The 16,390-nt window shown below is 38.9% G+C and overlaps 1 protein-coding gene across 1 annotated transcript in view; it reads left to right on the forward strand.

Annotated features, from left to right (window-relative positions):
- Positions 1–10,682, forward strand: part of RSKR (ribosomal protein S6 kinase related) — a 50,696-nt gene extending 40,014 nt beyond the window's left edge. The window contains exon 12 of the mRNA XM_053705228.1: positions 10,458–10,682. Within this exon, the coding sequence (XP_053561203.1) occupies positions 10,458–10,682 (225 nt within the window). The remainder of the gene's footprint in view (positions 1–10,457) is intronic.
- The last annotated feature ends 5,708 nt before the right edge of the window (positions 10,683–16,390 follow it).

Genomic DNA, 16,390 nt, shown 5'->3' on the forward strand with positions numbered 1-16,390 from the left:
TGATGATCAGAAGTTACTGATTGTCAAGGTCCATTACCTGCCTCCCTTTCTCTGATGCAGGAACCTGTCCCTTTAAATCCTTCATGTTGTTTGCACTCAATGCTCAGACATTAGGGGTCAAGCCTTTCTCTTTAAATCCTCCATGTTGTTTGTACTCAGTGCTCAGACATATGTGTATTCAGTACCTGTTTCGTTGCGTTTGTATCCTTTTTACCATTCCTGAACCGGGCTATCCTTGCTGGATTTGCCTCATGCCATTTGTTGTGATGTTTCAATGAAGAAATGATTGCTGTGTTGAACCCTGGCTAGGTCACTGGTATTGCCTTACCCCTTTTAGTACTTTGCTGATGGACTGTCTTTATGGTATATGACCTGGGCCTGCTACTGGGTTTCCTTAAAGCTATATCCCTTGCTGAAACACTTATTTGGTATAATTCCTGATTTTGACCCTCTGGCCTGTTCCTGTATTCTGAGTATTACTCCTGCATATCGGATTCATCACTAAACAAAACAAGGCAAGTACTCCCTTGACACTGATCATGATAAAGAATCCTCCTCTTTTACATTCAAGTTGGAACACCTTTGCTCTCTATTAGGAGGTTTTATGTACTTTAGGAGTATAAGAATCTAAGCCTTCTGAGGAAAGATCCTTCAAACATTTGGATTTCATTTTTTAGCCTTCTGGTAAAGTTACAGAGGTTTTCCTGTTACAGCGGTGATTACTGATATAATTTCCAAAGAGAGATTTGGAAAACTATTCCATAGTGCAATGTCTACATTCTCTAAACACAGTGCTATCTATTCATTGGATAGTACATATTTTAAAGACCCAAATTATATTCTAGAATCTTTTCTCGAGAAGAGCTTTTCTCTTTTCATCAGGGTCTCTTTCCTAGGGGTCTTGATAGACTCAATATCTATGAGTCTTTCTTCTACAGTCCTAAGAAGAACAAAGTTACAAACCACATGTGTAAGACTCCACTCAATTTTTAACCTTACAGTAGCTCTATGTATGGAAGGTTTAAATCTAATGATTGCAGCATCAGATGCCATTTCATTTGCTCGGTATTACATGAGACCTCTTCATGTTTGCATTCTGTCAATGGTGCAAGGACTACAATCAGCTTTTTTGAGGATTTTTATTTATTTCTCAATCCTAGTAGATAGATCTCCATTTTATTTCTCTGGGGGCATCTTTTGTCCGTCCAACTTGGATACTATTCTCTACAGTTGCAAGTATTTCAAGTTGGGGTGCATTATGGGGGTTTAAGAGAGCACAGGAAGTTGGATCTCCTCAGGAGGTGAGGTTTTCTTTAAAGTTTTTACATCTCTGTGCTTTCTTCTCTAGTCTTCATAGCTGGCCTCTCCTAATAGAGATTTATTCGTGTTATTAATCTTTCAATTTAAGAGCAGTGGCCTATATCTTTCTTCAAGGAGGAATTTATAGTTCTTTAGCGATAAACAATTTTCTCAAATGTTATCTCAGACAGAAAATAATCTCTGTACTATTTCTGCACTTTTTCCTAGGTGTGTATAACTGGGAAGCATTTTATTCTCAGTCACCATTCCCTTTATCCTGGGGATTGGTCTCTATATCTGAAAATTTTCTCCTAGATAGTAGATTTGAGGGGTTTACCAGGGAGAGAACTGATGGCTCCTCATGGAATCATCTAACTGCTCTGCTATTTGGCAAGATCCAGGGAACATCAGGTAGATTTTGTAAATACTATAGCAGCTCTTTTGTCATTTGCTCTTGTTTTAATTTCCTGTCCTGTTTTACTACCAAGAGTAAAAACTTGGATCAAGAGTTCTTATCAGTGATTCTGATTGCTCTAGCTTGGCCACACAGAACTTGGTTTATAAGTCTGGTTCAGAAGTCCAATTGTTCTCTGTGGTCTTTTCTTCTAAAATTCTGCCTTATTTTTAGGGTCTTTTCTATTTTCAGGGCCTTTCTATATCTTCAGGATCTTCAGCCTCTCAACTTGAAGGCTTGGAGTTGAATTTTATACTGTAGTTTAGCCTTATTTCAGACCAGAAAACCTTTTACAAGTAAAATCTATCACAGGATATGGAAAGGTTTTCTTTCCTGGTGTGAAGAATAGGTTTTGTCTGGCATTTCTTTCAAATTCTTCTAGTTTTAAGAGGTCTTAGATAAGGTTTATCTGCTTTCCCTTCAATAGACCAGATTTCAAAGCTTTCTGTGTTATTTTTTTCTAGAAAATTGCTGAGTTCACTATTACTTAGAACTTTAGTCAGGATAAATCCAGTGATTAATCCCACTTTGGAACATTCATTTGGGGTCTATTAATTTTGCGAGTCTTTCTTTTTGAGCTGATGCACAATTTAGTCATCCTCCTTCTGTAATGGAAGATCTTGTTTCTTTTACAATTTCTTCTACCAGAAGAGGTTTCTGAGTTGTCTCTTCTTTCTTTTAAGTCTCCTTATCTTGTTTTCCATTTTAACATGATAAGGCAGTTTTAAAGACAATATTTCTTCTTCAACCAAGGGTGGTATCCTGATAACATCATTCAGGAATTTATAATTCCTTTTCTTTGTCCTATTCCACAAACTTCTAAGATAGACTCCTACATGATTTTGGTAGTGAAAACATTATGTTTCTGCTTAAAAACTAGGCGGCTAGATTACGAGTTGTGCGTTAGGGTAAAAAAGCAGCGTTAAGAGGTCCTAACGCTGCTTTTTAAGCCCGCTGCTATTACGAGTCTTGAAGGTTTAGGGTCACCGCACACTTCTTTGGCCTTACCGCAAAATGACTTACGTAAACTTCGTAAAGTCTTTTTTCTATGGGACTTCCATAGCGCCGGTATTACGAGTCTGTCCTGGGAGGCCAAAAAGTGAGCGGTACACCCTCTACCTCCAAGATCCGTAACGCATTTAAAAGTCAGTAGTTAAGAGTTTTATGGTACAACGCTGTAACATAAAACTCATAACTAAAGTGCTAAGAAGTACACTAACACCCATAAACTACCTATAAACCCCTAAACCGAAGCCCTCCCGTATTGCACACTAAAATAAAAATTTTAACCCCTAATCTGCCGCTCTGGACACCGCCGCCACCTACATTATATTTATGAACCCCTAATCTGCTGCCCCCAACATCGCCGACACCTACATTATATTTATTAACCCCTAATCTGCCGCCCCCAATGTCGCCGCAACCTACCTACACTTATTAACCCCTAATCTGCCGCCGCCAATGTCACCGCCACTATAATAAACATATTAACCCCTAAACCGCCGCACTCCCGCCTCGCAAACATTAGTTAAATATTATTAACCCCTAATCTGCCGTCCCTAACATAGCCGCCACCTACCTACATTTATTGACCCCTAATCTGCCGCCCCAACGTCGCCGCCACTATACTAAATGTATTAACCCCTAAACCTAAGTCTAACCCTAACACCCCCTAACTTAAATATAATGACAATAAATCTAAAGAGAACTTACTATTAATAACTAAATCATTCCTATTTAAAACTAAATACCTATAAAATAAACCCTAATGGCTAGATTTAGAGTTTGGCGGCCAAAGGGGTGCGTTAGCTATGCGTGCTTTTTTTCCCCCGCACCTTTTAAATACCGCTGGTATTTAGAGTTCACAGAATGGCTGGGTTTTCAGTGCGTTAGGCTCCAAAAAGGGAGCGTAGAGCATACTTTAATGCCACTGCAACTCTAGATACCAGCGGTGCTTACGGACGCGGCCAGCTTCAAAAACGTGCTCGTGCACGATTCCCCCATAGAAAACAATGGGGCCATTTGAGCTGAAAAAAAAAACGCCGCTTGGATCCAGACTTCAGCCCGAGGATGGACGTCACTCTTCAGCCCCCCGCTTGGGCTTGGATCAACACTTCCGAGGCTTGGATCAAGACTTCTGAGGACGGATCGGTGAACCTGGTATGGTGAAGATAAGGTACGAAGATCTTCAGGTGCTTAGTGTTAGGTTTATTTAAGGGGGGTTTGGGTTAGATTAGGGGTATGTGGGTGGTGGGTTGTAATGTTGGGGGGGGGTATTGTATGTGTTTTTTTACAGGCAAAAGAGCTGAATTCTTTGGGGCATGCCCCGCAAAGGGCCCTGTTCAGGGCTGGTAAGGTGAAAGAGCTTTGAACTTTTTTAATTTAGAATAGGGTAGGGCATTTTTTTTATTTTGGGGGGCTTTGTTATTTTATTAGGGGGCTTAGAGTAGGTGTAATTAGTTTAAAATTGTTGTAATATTTTTCTGATGTTTGTAAATATTTTTTTATTTTTTGTAACTTAGTTCTTTTTTATTTTTGTACTTTAGTTAGTTTATTTCATTGTATTTATTTGTAGATATTGTATTTAATTAATGTATTGATAGTGTAGTGTTAGGTTTAATTGTATTTATTTGTAGATATTGTATTTAATTAATTTATTGATAGTGTAGTGTTAGGTTTAATTGTAGGTAATTGTAGGTATTTTATTTAATTAATTTATTGATAGTGTAGTGTTAGGTTTAATTGTAACTTAGGTTAGGATTTATTTTACAGGTAATTTTGTAATTATTTTAACTATTTTAGCTATTAAATAGTTCTTAACTATTTAATAGCTATTGTACCTGGTTAAAATAAATACAAAGTTACCTGTAAAATAAATATAAATCCTAAAAAAGCTATAATATAATTATAATTTATATTGTAGCTATATTAGGGTTTATTTTACAGGTAAGTATTTAGCTTTAAATAGGAATAATTTATTTAATAAGAGTTAATTTATTTCGTTAGATTTAAATTATATTTAACTTAGGGGGGTGTTAGTGTTAGGGTTAGACTTAGCTTTAGGGGTTAATCCATTTATTACAGTAGCGGCGAGATTCGGTCGGCAGATTAGGGGTTAATGCTTGAAGTTAGGTGTCTGCGATGTTAGGGAGGGCAGATTAGGGGTTAATACTATTTATTATAGGGTTATTGAGGCGGGAGTGAGGCGGATTAGGGGTTAATAACTTTATTATAGTAGCGGTGCGGTCCGCTCGGCAGATTAGGGGTTAATAAGTGTAGGCAGGTGGAGGCGACGTTGAGGGGGGCAGATTAGGGGTTAATAAATATAATATAGGGGTCGGCGGTGTTAGGGGCAGCAGATTAGGGGTACATAGCTATAATGTAGGTGGCAGCGGTGTGTGGTCGGCAGATTAGGGGTTAAAAAATTTTAATAGAGTGGCGGCGATGTGGGGGGACCTCGGTTTAGGGGTACATAGGTAGTTTATGGGTTTTAGTGTACTTTAGAGCACAGTAGATAAGAGCTTTATAAACCGGCGTTAGCCCAGAAAGCTCTTAACTAATGACTTTTTTCTGCGGCTGGAGTTTTGTCGTTAGATTTCTAACGCTCACTTCAGCCACGACTCTAAATACCAGCGTTAGAAAGATCCCATTGAAAAGATAGGATACGCAATTGACGTAAGGGGATCTGCGGTATGGAAAAGTCGCGGCTGGAAAGTGAGCGTTAGACCCTTTAATGACTGGCTCCAAATACCAGAGGGCGGTAAAAACCAGTGTTAGGAGCCTCTAACGCTGGTTTTGACGGCTACCGCCCAACTCTAGATCTAGGCCTAAGATAGCTACAATATAACTAATACTTACATTGTAGCTATCTTAGGGTTTATTTTTATTTTACAGGCAAGTTTGTATTTATTTTAACTAGGTACAATAGTTACTAAATAGTTATTAACTATTTAATAACTACCTAGCTAAAATAAATACAAATTGACCTGTAAAAGAAAACCTAACCTAAGTTACACTAACACCTAACACTACACTATAATTAAATAAATTAACTAAATTAACAACAATTAAATAAATTAAATTAGCTAAAGTACAAAAACAAACAAACACTAAATTACAGAAAATAATAAACAAATTACAAGATTTTTAAACTAATTACACCTAATCTAATAGCCATATCAAAATAAAAAAGCCCCTCCAAAATAAAAAAAAAACCCTAGCCTAAACTAAACTATCAATAGCCCTTAAAAGGGTCTTTTGCCGGGCATTGCCCCAAAAGAAATCAGCTCTTTTACCTGTAAAAAAAAATACAAACAACCCCCCCCCAACAGTAAAACCCACCACCCACACAACCAACCCCCCAAATAAAATACTATCTAAAAAAACTAAGCTCCCCCTTGCCCTGAAAAGGGCATTTGGATGGGCATTGCCCTTAAAAGGGCAGTTATCTCTTTTGTGGCCCAAAGTCCCTAACCTAAAAATAAAATCCACCCAATACACCCTTAAAAAACCTAACACTAACCCCCTGAAGATCGACTTACAGTTCTGAAACCGGACATCCATCCTCAAGGAAGAGGCAGAAGTCTTCATCCAACCAGGCCAAAATCCTCAATGAAGCCGGGAGAAGTCTTCATCCAAGCATGGTTAATCGGAATCTAAGGGACACCATCTTGGATGACGTCACTTAAAGGAACCTTCATTCAGTAAGAAGACTCTGATGAAGAGGATGCTCCATGTAGGATGTCTTGAAGATGGAGCCGCTCCGCGTCGGATGGATGAAGATAGAAGATGCCGTCTGGATGAAGACTTCTGCCCGTCTGGAGGACCACTTCGCCCGGCTTGGATGAAGACTTCTCCTGGCTTCGTTGAGGACTTTGGCCCGGTTGGATGAAGACTTCTGCCGCTTCCTTGAGGATGGATGTCCGGCCTTCAGAACTGTAAGTCGATCTTCAGGGGGTTAGTGTTAGGTTTTTTTAAGGGTGTATTGGGTGGGTTTTATTTTTAGGTTAGGGACTTTGGGCCGCAAAAGAGCTTACTGCCATTTTAAGGGCAATGCCCATCCAAATGCCCTTTTCAGGGCAATGGGGAGCTTAGGTTTTTTTTAGATTTATTTGGGGGGTTGGTTGTGTGGGTGGTGGGTTTTACTGTTGGGGGCGTTGTTTGTATTTTTTTTTACAGGTAAAAGAACTGATTTCTTTGGGGCAATGCCCCGCAAAAGGCCCTAAAAAAGTTTAGTTTAGGCTAGGGTTTTTTTATTTTGGGGGGTGGGGGCTTTTTTATTTTGATAGGGCTATTAGATTAGGTGTAATTAGTTTAAAAATCTTGTAATTTGTTTATTATTTTCTGTAATTTAGTGTTTGTTTTTGTTTGTACTTTAGCTAATTTAGTTTATTTAATTGTTAATTTAGTTCATTTATTTAATTATAGTGTAGTGTTAGGTGTTAGCGTAACTTAGGTTAGGTTTTATTTTACAGGTCAATTTGTATTTATTTTAGCTAGGTAGTTATTAAATAGTTAATAACTATTTAGTAACTATTGTACCTAGTTAAAATAAATACAAACTTGCCTGTAAAATAAAAATAAACCCTAAGATAGCTACAATGTAAGTATTGGTTATATTGTAGCTATCTTAGGGTTTATTTTATAGGTAAGTATTTAGTTTTAAATAGGAATTATTTAGTTATTAATAGTACGTTTTCTTTAGATTTATTGTAATTATATTTAAGTTAGGGGGTGTTAGGGTTAGACTTAGATTTAGGGGTTAATACATTTAGTATAGTGGCGGCAACGTTGGGGCGGCAGATTAGGGGTTAATAAATGTAGGTAGGTGTCTGCGATGTTAGGGACGGCAGATTAGGGGTTAATAATATTTAACTAATTTTTGCGAGGCGGGAGTGCGGCGGTTTAGGGGTTAATATGTTTATTATAGTGGCAGCGACGTTGGGGGCCGCAGATTGGGGGTTAATAAATATAATGTAGGTGTCGGCGATGTTGGGGGCAGCATATTAGGGGTTAATAAGTGTAAGATTAGGGGTGTTTAGACTCGGGGTTCATGGTAGGGTGTTAGGTGTAAACATAAAATGTGTTTCCCCATAGGAATCAATGGGGCTGCGTTACTGAGCTTTACGCTGCTTTTTGGCAGGAGTTAGACTTTTTCTCAGCTGGCTCTCCCCGTTGATTCCTATGGGGAAATCGTGCATGAGCACGTACGACCAGCTCACTGCTGACTTAAGCAGCGCTGGTATTGGAGTGCGGTAAGGAGCAAAATTTTTCTCAACGCTCACTTCCTTCCTTTTAACGCCGTGTTTGTAAAAACCCGTAATACCAGCGCTGTAGGTAAGTGAGCGGTGAGATAAAACTGCTTGTTAGCACCGCATAGCCTCTAACGCAAAACTCGTAATCTAGGTGAGGGGTTTTAGAGAATCCTCTAATTTCTCATTTTGCAAGTCGTAAAGGCCAAAGTGCTACAGCTGTTTCTTTTCCTTTCCTCAGTCCTTTGATTCACAAGGCTTACGTTGAGGCAGGGAAGTCTTTCCCAAAATACATTACAGCTCATTGGACTGGAACAGTTTCCATTTCATGGGTTTTAACAATAATGAGGCTTCTATTGAACAAATTTGCAAAGCAGCAACATGATTATCCTTACATACTATTGCTAATTTCTACAACTTTGATGTTTTTGCTTCTTCTGAACTGGCTTTTGGTAGGAAGAAACTTTAAAAATGTTTTGTCCTGTCCAAATTACTTGTAGACTCTGCAACTTGGGAATTAGTTCCAATGAATAATGGCTCCTGGGCTCTTACCACCTTATGAAAGAAAACAAAATGTATGCTTACCTAATAAAGTAATTTGTTTTATGGTGGTGAGGGTCCACCAGACCCGCCCATTTTTTCTAAATTAATGTAAAACATTTCAGGCAGCAGTTTTAGTTTGCACCTAATTTTCCCTACTTGGTCCTTTTCTATTTTTCTTTTTCTCCTTACTTGGCTATATGTAAAAGTGCCATACTAGAGAGGTGGGAAGGATTAAGTACCCTTAGAATTTTGATAATCTTTGCCTCATCCTAGTGGCCAGGAATTGAAATGCAGGAATAATGGCTTGTGGACTATCACCATGAAATAAATTAATTTATCAGGTAAGCATACATTTTATTTGTTCTCTTAATTAACTATTAAGGCAAAAAAGGTAAAGATAATTTAGAAATTAAAATTAAAACAACTGTAAATGATAATACAAGTCTATATCAATAAATGTGGCTGCCAGCTTTCCTCAATAAAAATACTGGACAATCTGTAGGTGACTAAGTACAATGGATTGGGGGTCACACAATTTTTCCCCACCAAAGCTCTACGTTAGATCCCATTCTTGAGCCTACCTTGTGTAATGTTTCACAACCAAACAAACATTGTACCTTTTTGGTTGTCAGTAACACATATAAACATTAGAGATTTGACTCCCCACTTCTTTATGCTCCATATTTGTAATGCTTTGACGAATAGGAGGCCTTTTATACTTAGCTAACACTCAGGGACATTTAAACATAGCAGGACCTAAATTAAAAAAAAAAGAGAGGACAAACGATGGAAGGGAGGAGATCCAACTTCCTGTGTTCTTTTCAACCCCAATACTGCACCCCTGCTTGAGATACTTGCAATTCTAGAGAATAATATCCAAGTGGGACAGACAAAAGATGCCCCCAGATAAATGGAATGGATATCTACTAGGATAGTTTATGCAACACTGGGGAATGGGATAATATATCATTTTAAACAATAAAAAATCTGGGAGTAGACTGTCCATTTAAAGAGACATTAAACACTGTGTGATTTGCTCCCTTCTCCTGCAATTAAAGTCTGAAAATTTGGTGGGATCATGAGTGGTTAATGGGCGGCATTTTGGGTGTGTCTGGGTGGTCAGCAGGTGTGTCTTATCAGTGTGTGGGCATGTCTGGATGCTCCATGAGTGGGGATAAGGGAAATTCTGCAAATAGGGACATATGACTATCTCAGAGGGACACCGGGACAGATCTGAATCAGGGACAGTTGGGAGGTGGCCTTCAGCTTGTCTTTTTGAGGCTGTGAAAGTTTACCCAAAGATCTCTACATTTTCTAAGGAGAAAGGGAAAGCAAAGTATGAGGACTACATCCCTGCAGCCTGCTTCCCTTATCCAAATATAGATGCTGGCAGCACCAACCAGAAAGAAACTTGCATGAATAATCACCAATTTTGCTTTGTTCTCTTGGTATTCTTAGTTGAAAGCTAAACCTAGGAGGTTGATATGCTTATTTCTTAGATCTTGAAGGCCGTCTCTAATCTGAAAACATTTTGACAGTTTTTCACCACTAGAGGGCGTTAGTTCATGTGTTTCATATAGATAACATTGAGCTCACGCATGTGAAGCTCCTAGGAGTGAGCACCGATTGTCAAAAAAAAATGAAATAAGGGGGCACTTTGCAGAGGCATAGATACAAGGTAATTACAGAGGTAAAATGTGTATTATTATAACTGTGTTGGTTATGCAAAACTAGGGAATGGGTAATAAAGGGATTATCTATCTTTTTAAACAACAACAATTCTGGTGTTGACTGTCTCTTTAAAGTTCTTCCTATCATTAATACACTTCATTATATGCACACATTGAAAAATGTAATGTTTTTTTTCCAACAATCTAATTCACACATTTCAAAATTATTTGTTTGCTTAGCTTCTATGTAGAGATCCAAGGAGGCGTCTACGTTATCTCCATCAGTTTGAGAGCCATCCTTTTTTTCGAGGTATGAGTTTTGATCCTATAGCACTCCAGAAGTTCAGGATGGATCTGGTTGTCAACATGCGGAAATCTGAAAGTACAGATCTGAAAGATATTGATCTATTTGACTTTTTTGACTGCGACTTAACAAGGAATTTACCATTTCCATGTCCAGGCTAGGTATGAATAAGTTCTCCTATTGTGTTATATAGAGCATATACACACATTCTACAAGGAAAATATAACACTACCTGACTGAACCGACAATTTATGTATTCTAATATATATGAAGCATACGTTTACATCCTCTTTGAAGTGCCTGTACTAAAAGGTAGATGCTATTTTCCAAGTTTATTTAAACAGGTCATTAAAAAGGAGTTTATCTTTATTTAAATGCCGGCACTACCAACATTCCTCATGTGTTTATAAAACTGTTATCAATTCAAATTATGTATCAGCTACAGTATTAGCCAGTTTTCGAGTGTAACACCTTTTTGGGAGGTCCTAATTGTTTCCTTGAGCCCCAAATGTCCTTTAGTACTTCACTGTAGTACAATCAAATTAAGCAAGGCTATCTTACTATTATCACATACAGCCACAGTTCTCCATGTGTAGTGGTTATAGCAGGTCTTATAAGTAAATGACTAAAGGTAAATAAGCATGCTATGTAGAATTAGTATCTAACTTGTCTCAATATATGGAATAGTAGCAAACAGTTTGCTGAAATGGACAGTAAAGTAAAAAGCTTTCTTTCATACAGGTAGTAAGAGTCCACGATCCATTACTCTTGTGAATTACTCTTCTCTACTACTAGGAAGAGGCAAAGATTCCCAACCCCCAAGAGCCCTAAAAAAAGCCCTCTCACCTCACACATGCTTAACATACAATAGCTAGAAATGAATTCCAACTTAGTGCCCAAACACTATCACCTAGATTTATAGAGTTCTGCGTTAGCCTTAAAAAGCAGCGTTAAGGGGTCCTAATGCTGCTTTTTAACGCCCGCTGGTATTACGAGTCAGGCAGGAAAGGGTCTACCGCTCACTTTTCTTCTGCGACTTTTGGCTACCGCAAATCCCCTTACGTCAATTGCGTATCCTATCTTTTCTATGGGATTTGCCTAACGCCGGTATTACGAGTCTTGGAAGAAGTGAACGGTACAGCCTCTACCGCCAAGACTCCTACCGCCTAAAAAAGTCAGTAGTTAACAGTTTTATGGGCTAACGCCGGAACATAAAGCTCTTAACTACCGTGCTACAAAGTACACTAACACCCATAAACTACCTATTAACCCCTAAACCGAGGCCCCCCACATCGCAAACACTATAATAATTTTTTTAACCCCTAATCTGCCGACCGGACATCGCCGCCACCTACATTATACCTATGAACCCCTAATCTGCTGCCCCTAACATCGCCTACACCTATATTATATTTATTAACCCCTAATCTGCCCCCCCAATGTCGCCGCCACCTACCTACACTTATTAACCCCTAATCTGCCAACCGGACCTCACCGCCACTATAATAAACGTATTAACCCCTAAACCGCCACACTCCTGCCTCGCAAACACTATAATAAATTGTATTAACCCCTAATCTGCCCTCCCTAACATCGCCGCCACCTACCTACAATTATTAATCCCTAATCTCCCGCCCCCAACGTCGCCGCTACTATAATAAAGTTATTAACTCCTAAACATAAGTCTAACCCTAACCCTAACACCCCCCTAAGTTAAATATAATTTAAATAAAACAAAATAAATTTACTATAATTAAATAAATTATTCCTATTTAAAACTAAATACTTACCTATAAAATAAACCCTAATATAGCTACAATATAACTAATAATTACATTGTAGCTATTTTAGGATTTATATTTATTTTACAGGCAACTTTGTATTTATTTTAACTAGGTAAAATAGCTATTAGATAGTTAATAACTATTTAATAGCTACCTATTAAATAGTTAATAACTATTTAATAGCTACCTAGTTAAAATAATTTCAAAATTACCTGTAAAATAAATCCTAACCTAAGTTACAAATACACCTAACACTACACTATCAATAAATTAATTAAATAAATTACCTACAATGATCTAAAATAAAATACAATTAAATAAACTAAACTATATTACAACAAATAAAAAAATATTTCAAGAATTTTAATCTAATTACACCTAATCTAAGCCCCCTAATAAAATAAAAAAGCCCCCCAAAATAATAAAATTCCCTACCTTAAACTAAATTACAAAAGTAATCAGCTCTTTTACCAGCCCTTAAAAGGGCTTTTTGCGGGGCATTGCCCCAAAGTAATCAGCTCTTTTACCTGTAAAAAATAAGACAAGACCCCCCCAACATTACAACCCACCACCCACACACCCCTACTATAAACCCCACCTGATCCCCCCTTAAAAAAACCTAACACTACCCCATTGAAGATCACCCTACCTTGAGCCGTCTTCAGCCAGCCGGGCACCGGTGGGACAGAAGAGGACATCCGGACCGGCACAAGTCTTCATCAGATCGGGGCAGAAGAGGTCCTCCATCCAGCAGAAGTCTTCATCCAGGCGGCATCTTCTATCTTTATCCATCCGGCGCGGAGCGGGTCCATCTTCAAGACATCCGACGTGGAGCATCCTCTTCTTTCCGACGACTAACACTGAATGAAGGTTCCTTTAAATGATGTCATCCAAGATGGCATTCCTTGAATTCCGATTGGCTGATAGGTTTCTATCAGCCAATCAGAATTAAGGTAGGAAAAATCTGATTGGTTGATTTAATCAGCCAATCGGATTTTTCCTACCTTAATTCCGATTGGCTGATAGAATCCTATCAGCCAATCGGAATTCGAGGTGTCTCCCCATAGGAAACAATGGGGCTGCATTAGTATCTGAACGCTGCATTTTTGCAGGTGTTAGGTTTTTTTTCAGCCAGCTCAGCCCCATTGTATCCTATGGGGATATCGTGCACGAGCACGTTTTTCCAGCTTACCGCTACCATAAACAACGCTGGTATTGAGGGTTGAAGTGGTGCTAAATTTGTCTCAACACTCACTTTTCTGAGGCTAACGCAGCCATTCAGAAAACTCATAATACCAGCGTTGGCTTAAGGGTGCGCTGGAAAAAAAAGTAGCGTTAGAGCCGCAGGTTTTTACCGACAAAACTCTAAATCTAGGTGTATGTTAAATACAAAACACAAACAAATTAGTGAGAATTAATGCATCAAAACTAAATAAATGTATTTTATTGAAACCCATAGAAATTTAAAACCAATGTGTGGAAAAAAGCAGATGGGGAATAATTCACAGCCCACCTGTTAATTCAATGATCCCTCCCACACTAATAAAGCCAAGGACACTGAGGAGCTCATGCACACTGCATTGCTAGCAAGACATTGGGACCTATTTATCAAGCTCTGTATGGAGCTTGAAGGCCCGTGTTTCTAGTGAGCCTTTCCGGCTCGCCAAAAACACAAGTTATGAAGCAGCGGTCTAAAGACCGCTGCTCCATAACCTGTCCGCCTGCTCTGAGGCGGCGGACATGAATCAACCTGATCGAATAATTGGCCGTGAATCTGCAGGGGGCAGCATTGCACCAGCAGTTCACAAGAACTGCTGGTGCAATGATAAATGCCGACAGCGTATGCTGCGGACATGATACGCTACATTGTATCATGTCCGCTCCCACTATCATAAATAGACCCCATTGTTTCAAAACAATAAATTCAATTAAACACTGGTTAAAGGGTTGGGAATTCCCTATATCACATATCATTCAGCCTAGGTGCTCGAAGGCAACCTCCTACCTACAAGCATCTGGGGTAAAACCTTGTCCACCGATTGCTGACTAGTACCCAGTGTACAGATTACATACATTCAATGTCTCATACACTCATAATGCTCACTGTTAAGCTTGGTACTCTCAGCAATGTCATTCAATTAAATGAATGTATATTAAATAATCTCTTAATATATCCACTATGTTTAGATACAATGTGGTGCGCATAAGCCCTGCCCACCTGCGCATTTTGTTATTAACGTGAGTTTGATGGGTGAGCGTTATGAGTGTATGAGACATTGAATGTGTTGCTAGCCACCAATCAGCAAGCGCTACCCAGGTTCTGAACCAAAAATGGGCCGGCTCCTAAGCTTACATTCCTGTTATTCAAGAGAACAAAGAAAAATGTAAATTAGGAGTAAATTAGAAAGTTGCTTAAAATTCCATGCTCCCTCTGAATCATGAAAAATGGGTTTAATTTCCCTTTAATTTCTCAGTGAAAAAATATGTTTTTTAAATCTCTCCCTTTATGGACTCCACAGCTTGGGTATTACTTTTTATAGGGCTCTAGGGGTTAGGGAATCTCTGCCTCCTCCTAGTGGTAGAGAAGAGTAATTCCCAGGAGTAATGGATCGTTGACTCTCACCACCATGAAATAAATTAATTTCTTAGATAAACATAAATTATGTTTTCATGATTCAGATGGAGCATGCAATTTAAAATCTTTCCAAGATACTTCTATAATCAATTGCATCCTTCTTTTGGTATCCTTTTTTGGAAAGTCAGCTCCAGAAAAGCAATGCTTCACACTGGTGATTGGTGGTTGCACTCATAAACCTCTTGTCATTGGCTCTTCTGATCTGCTCAGCGAGCTTCCAGTAGTGCATTGCTGTTCTGGAGCTGACTTTTCAAAAAAAAAAAAATTATGCTTACCTGATAAATTATTTTCTTTCCTGGCATGCAGAGTCCACGATTCCATCGAATTATTGTTGGGATGTTAAACTCCTGGCCACCAGAAGGAGGTTAAGACACCCCAGCAAAGCTTAAGTATCCCTCCTCTTCCCATACTCCCCAGTCATTCAGCCGACGGAATAAGGAAAGAGGAACACTAGGGGTATAGAGGTGCCTGAAGGTTCTAAAAATAAAAGCCGCCATAAAAAAGTAGGCAAAGGTGGGTCGTGGACTCTTCATGCCAGGAAAGAAAAGATTTGATCAGATAAGCATACATTTTGTTTTCTTTCCAATAACATGCAGAGTCCACAATTTAAATCAATTACTGTTGGGAAACCAATACCCAAGCCAGAGAGGACACAGAATGGACAGGGAGGGAGAACTAAAGGCAGGGGGACCTAAACTGAAAGCACCACCACTTGAAGCACCCTTCTCCCAAAAGAAGCCTCAGCCGAGGCAAAAACATCAACATTAAAAAGATTTGCAAAGAGGACCAGGTAGCCGCCTTACAGATTTGCCCAATGGAAGCTTTGGTTTAAAGGCCCAGGAAGAAGAAACAACATGGGTAGAGTGAGCCCTAATCCTCTAAGGAGGCTGATGTCCAGCTTTCTCATAAGCAAAGCAAATGACACTCCTTAACCAAAAAAGAAAAAGTAGTTGCAGTGGCTTTTTGACCCTTGCGCCTATGGGAGTATACTACAAACAAGGGAGAAGATTGTCTAAAATCCTTGGAAGCCTGGTGATAGAACTTAGAGCACAAACCACATCCAGGTTGTGTAGCAAACGCTCCTTCTGAGAAAAAGAATTAGGACAAAAAGAAGGAACTGCAATCTCCTGATAACCTGATTGATATTGCAGTCTGAGGCCAACTTTGGAAGGAATCCCAATTTGGTACGTAGAACAGCCTTATCCGCATAGAAATTAAGATAAGGGGGGTCGTACTGTAGGGCAGAAAATTCAGAAACTCTACAAGCAGAAGAAATAGCCAACAGAAACTAAACTTTCCAAGACAACAGTATAATATCATCAGAATGCATAGGCTCAAACAAAGCCTGTTGCAGTACACAAAGAACTAGATAAAGGCTCCAAGAAGAAGCAACAGGTTTAACACAGGCCTGATTCTGACCAGGGCCTGAACAAAAACCTGAATGTCCGGC

Source organism: Bombina bombina, chromosome 3 (assembly GCF_027579735.1).
Source record: "Bombina bombina isolate aBomBom1 chromosome 3, aBomBom1.pri, whole genome shotgun sequence".
NCBI classification, from domain to species: domain Eukaryota; kingdom Metazoa; phylum Chordata; class Amphibia; order Anura; family Bombinatoridae; genus Bombina; species Bombina bombina.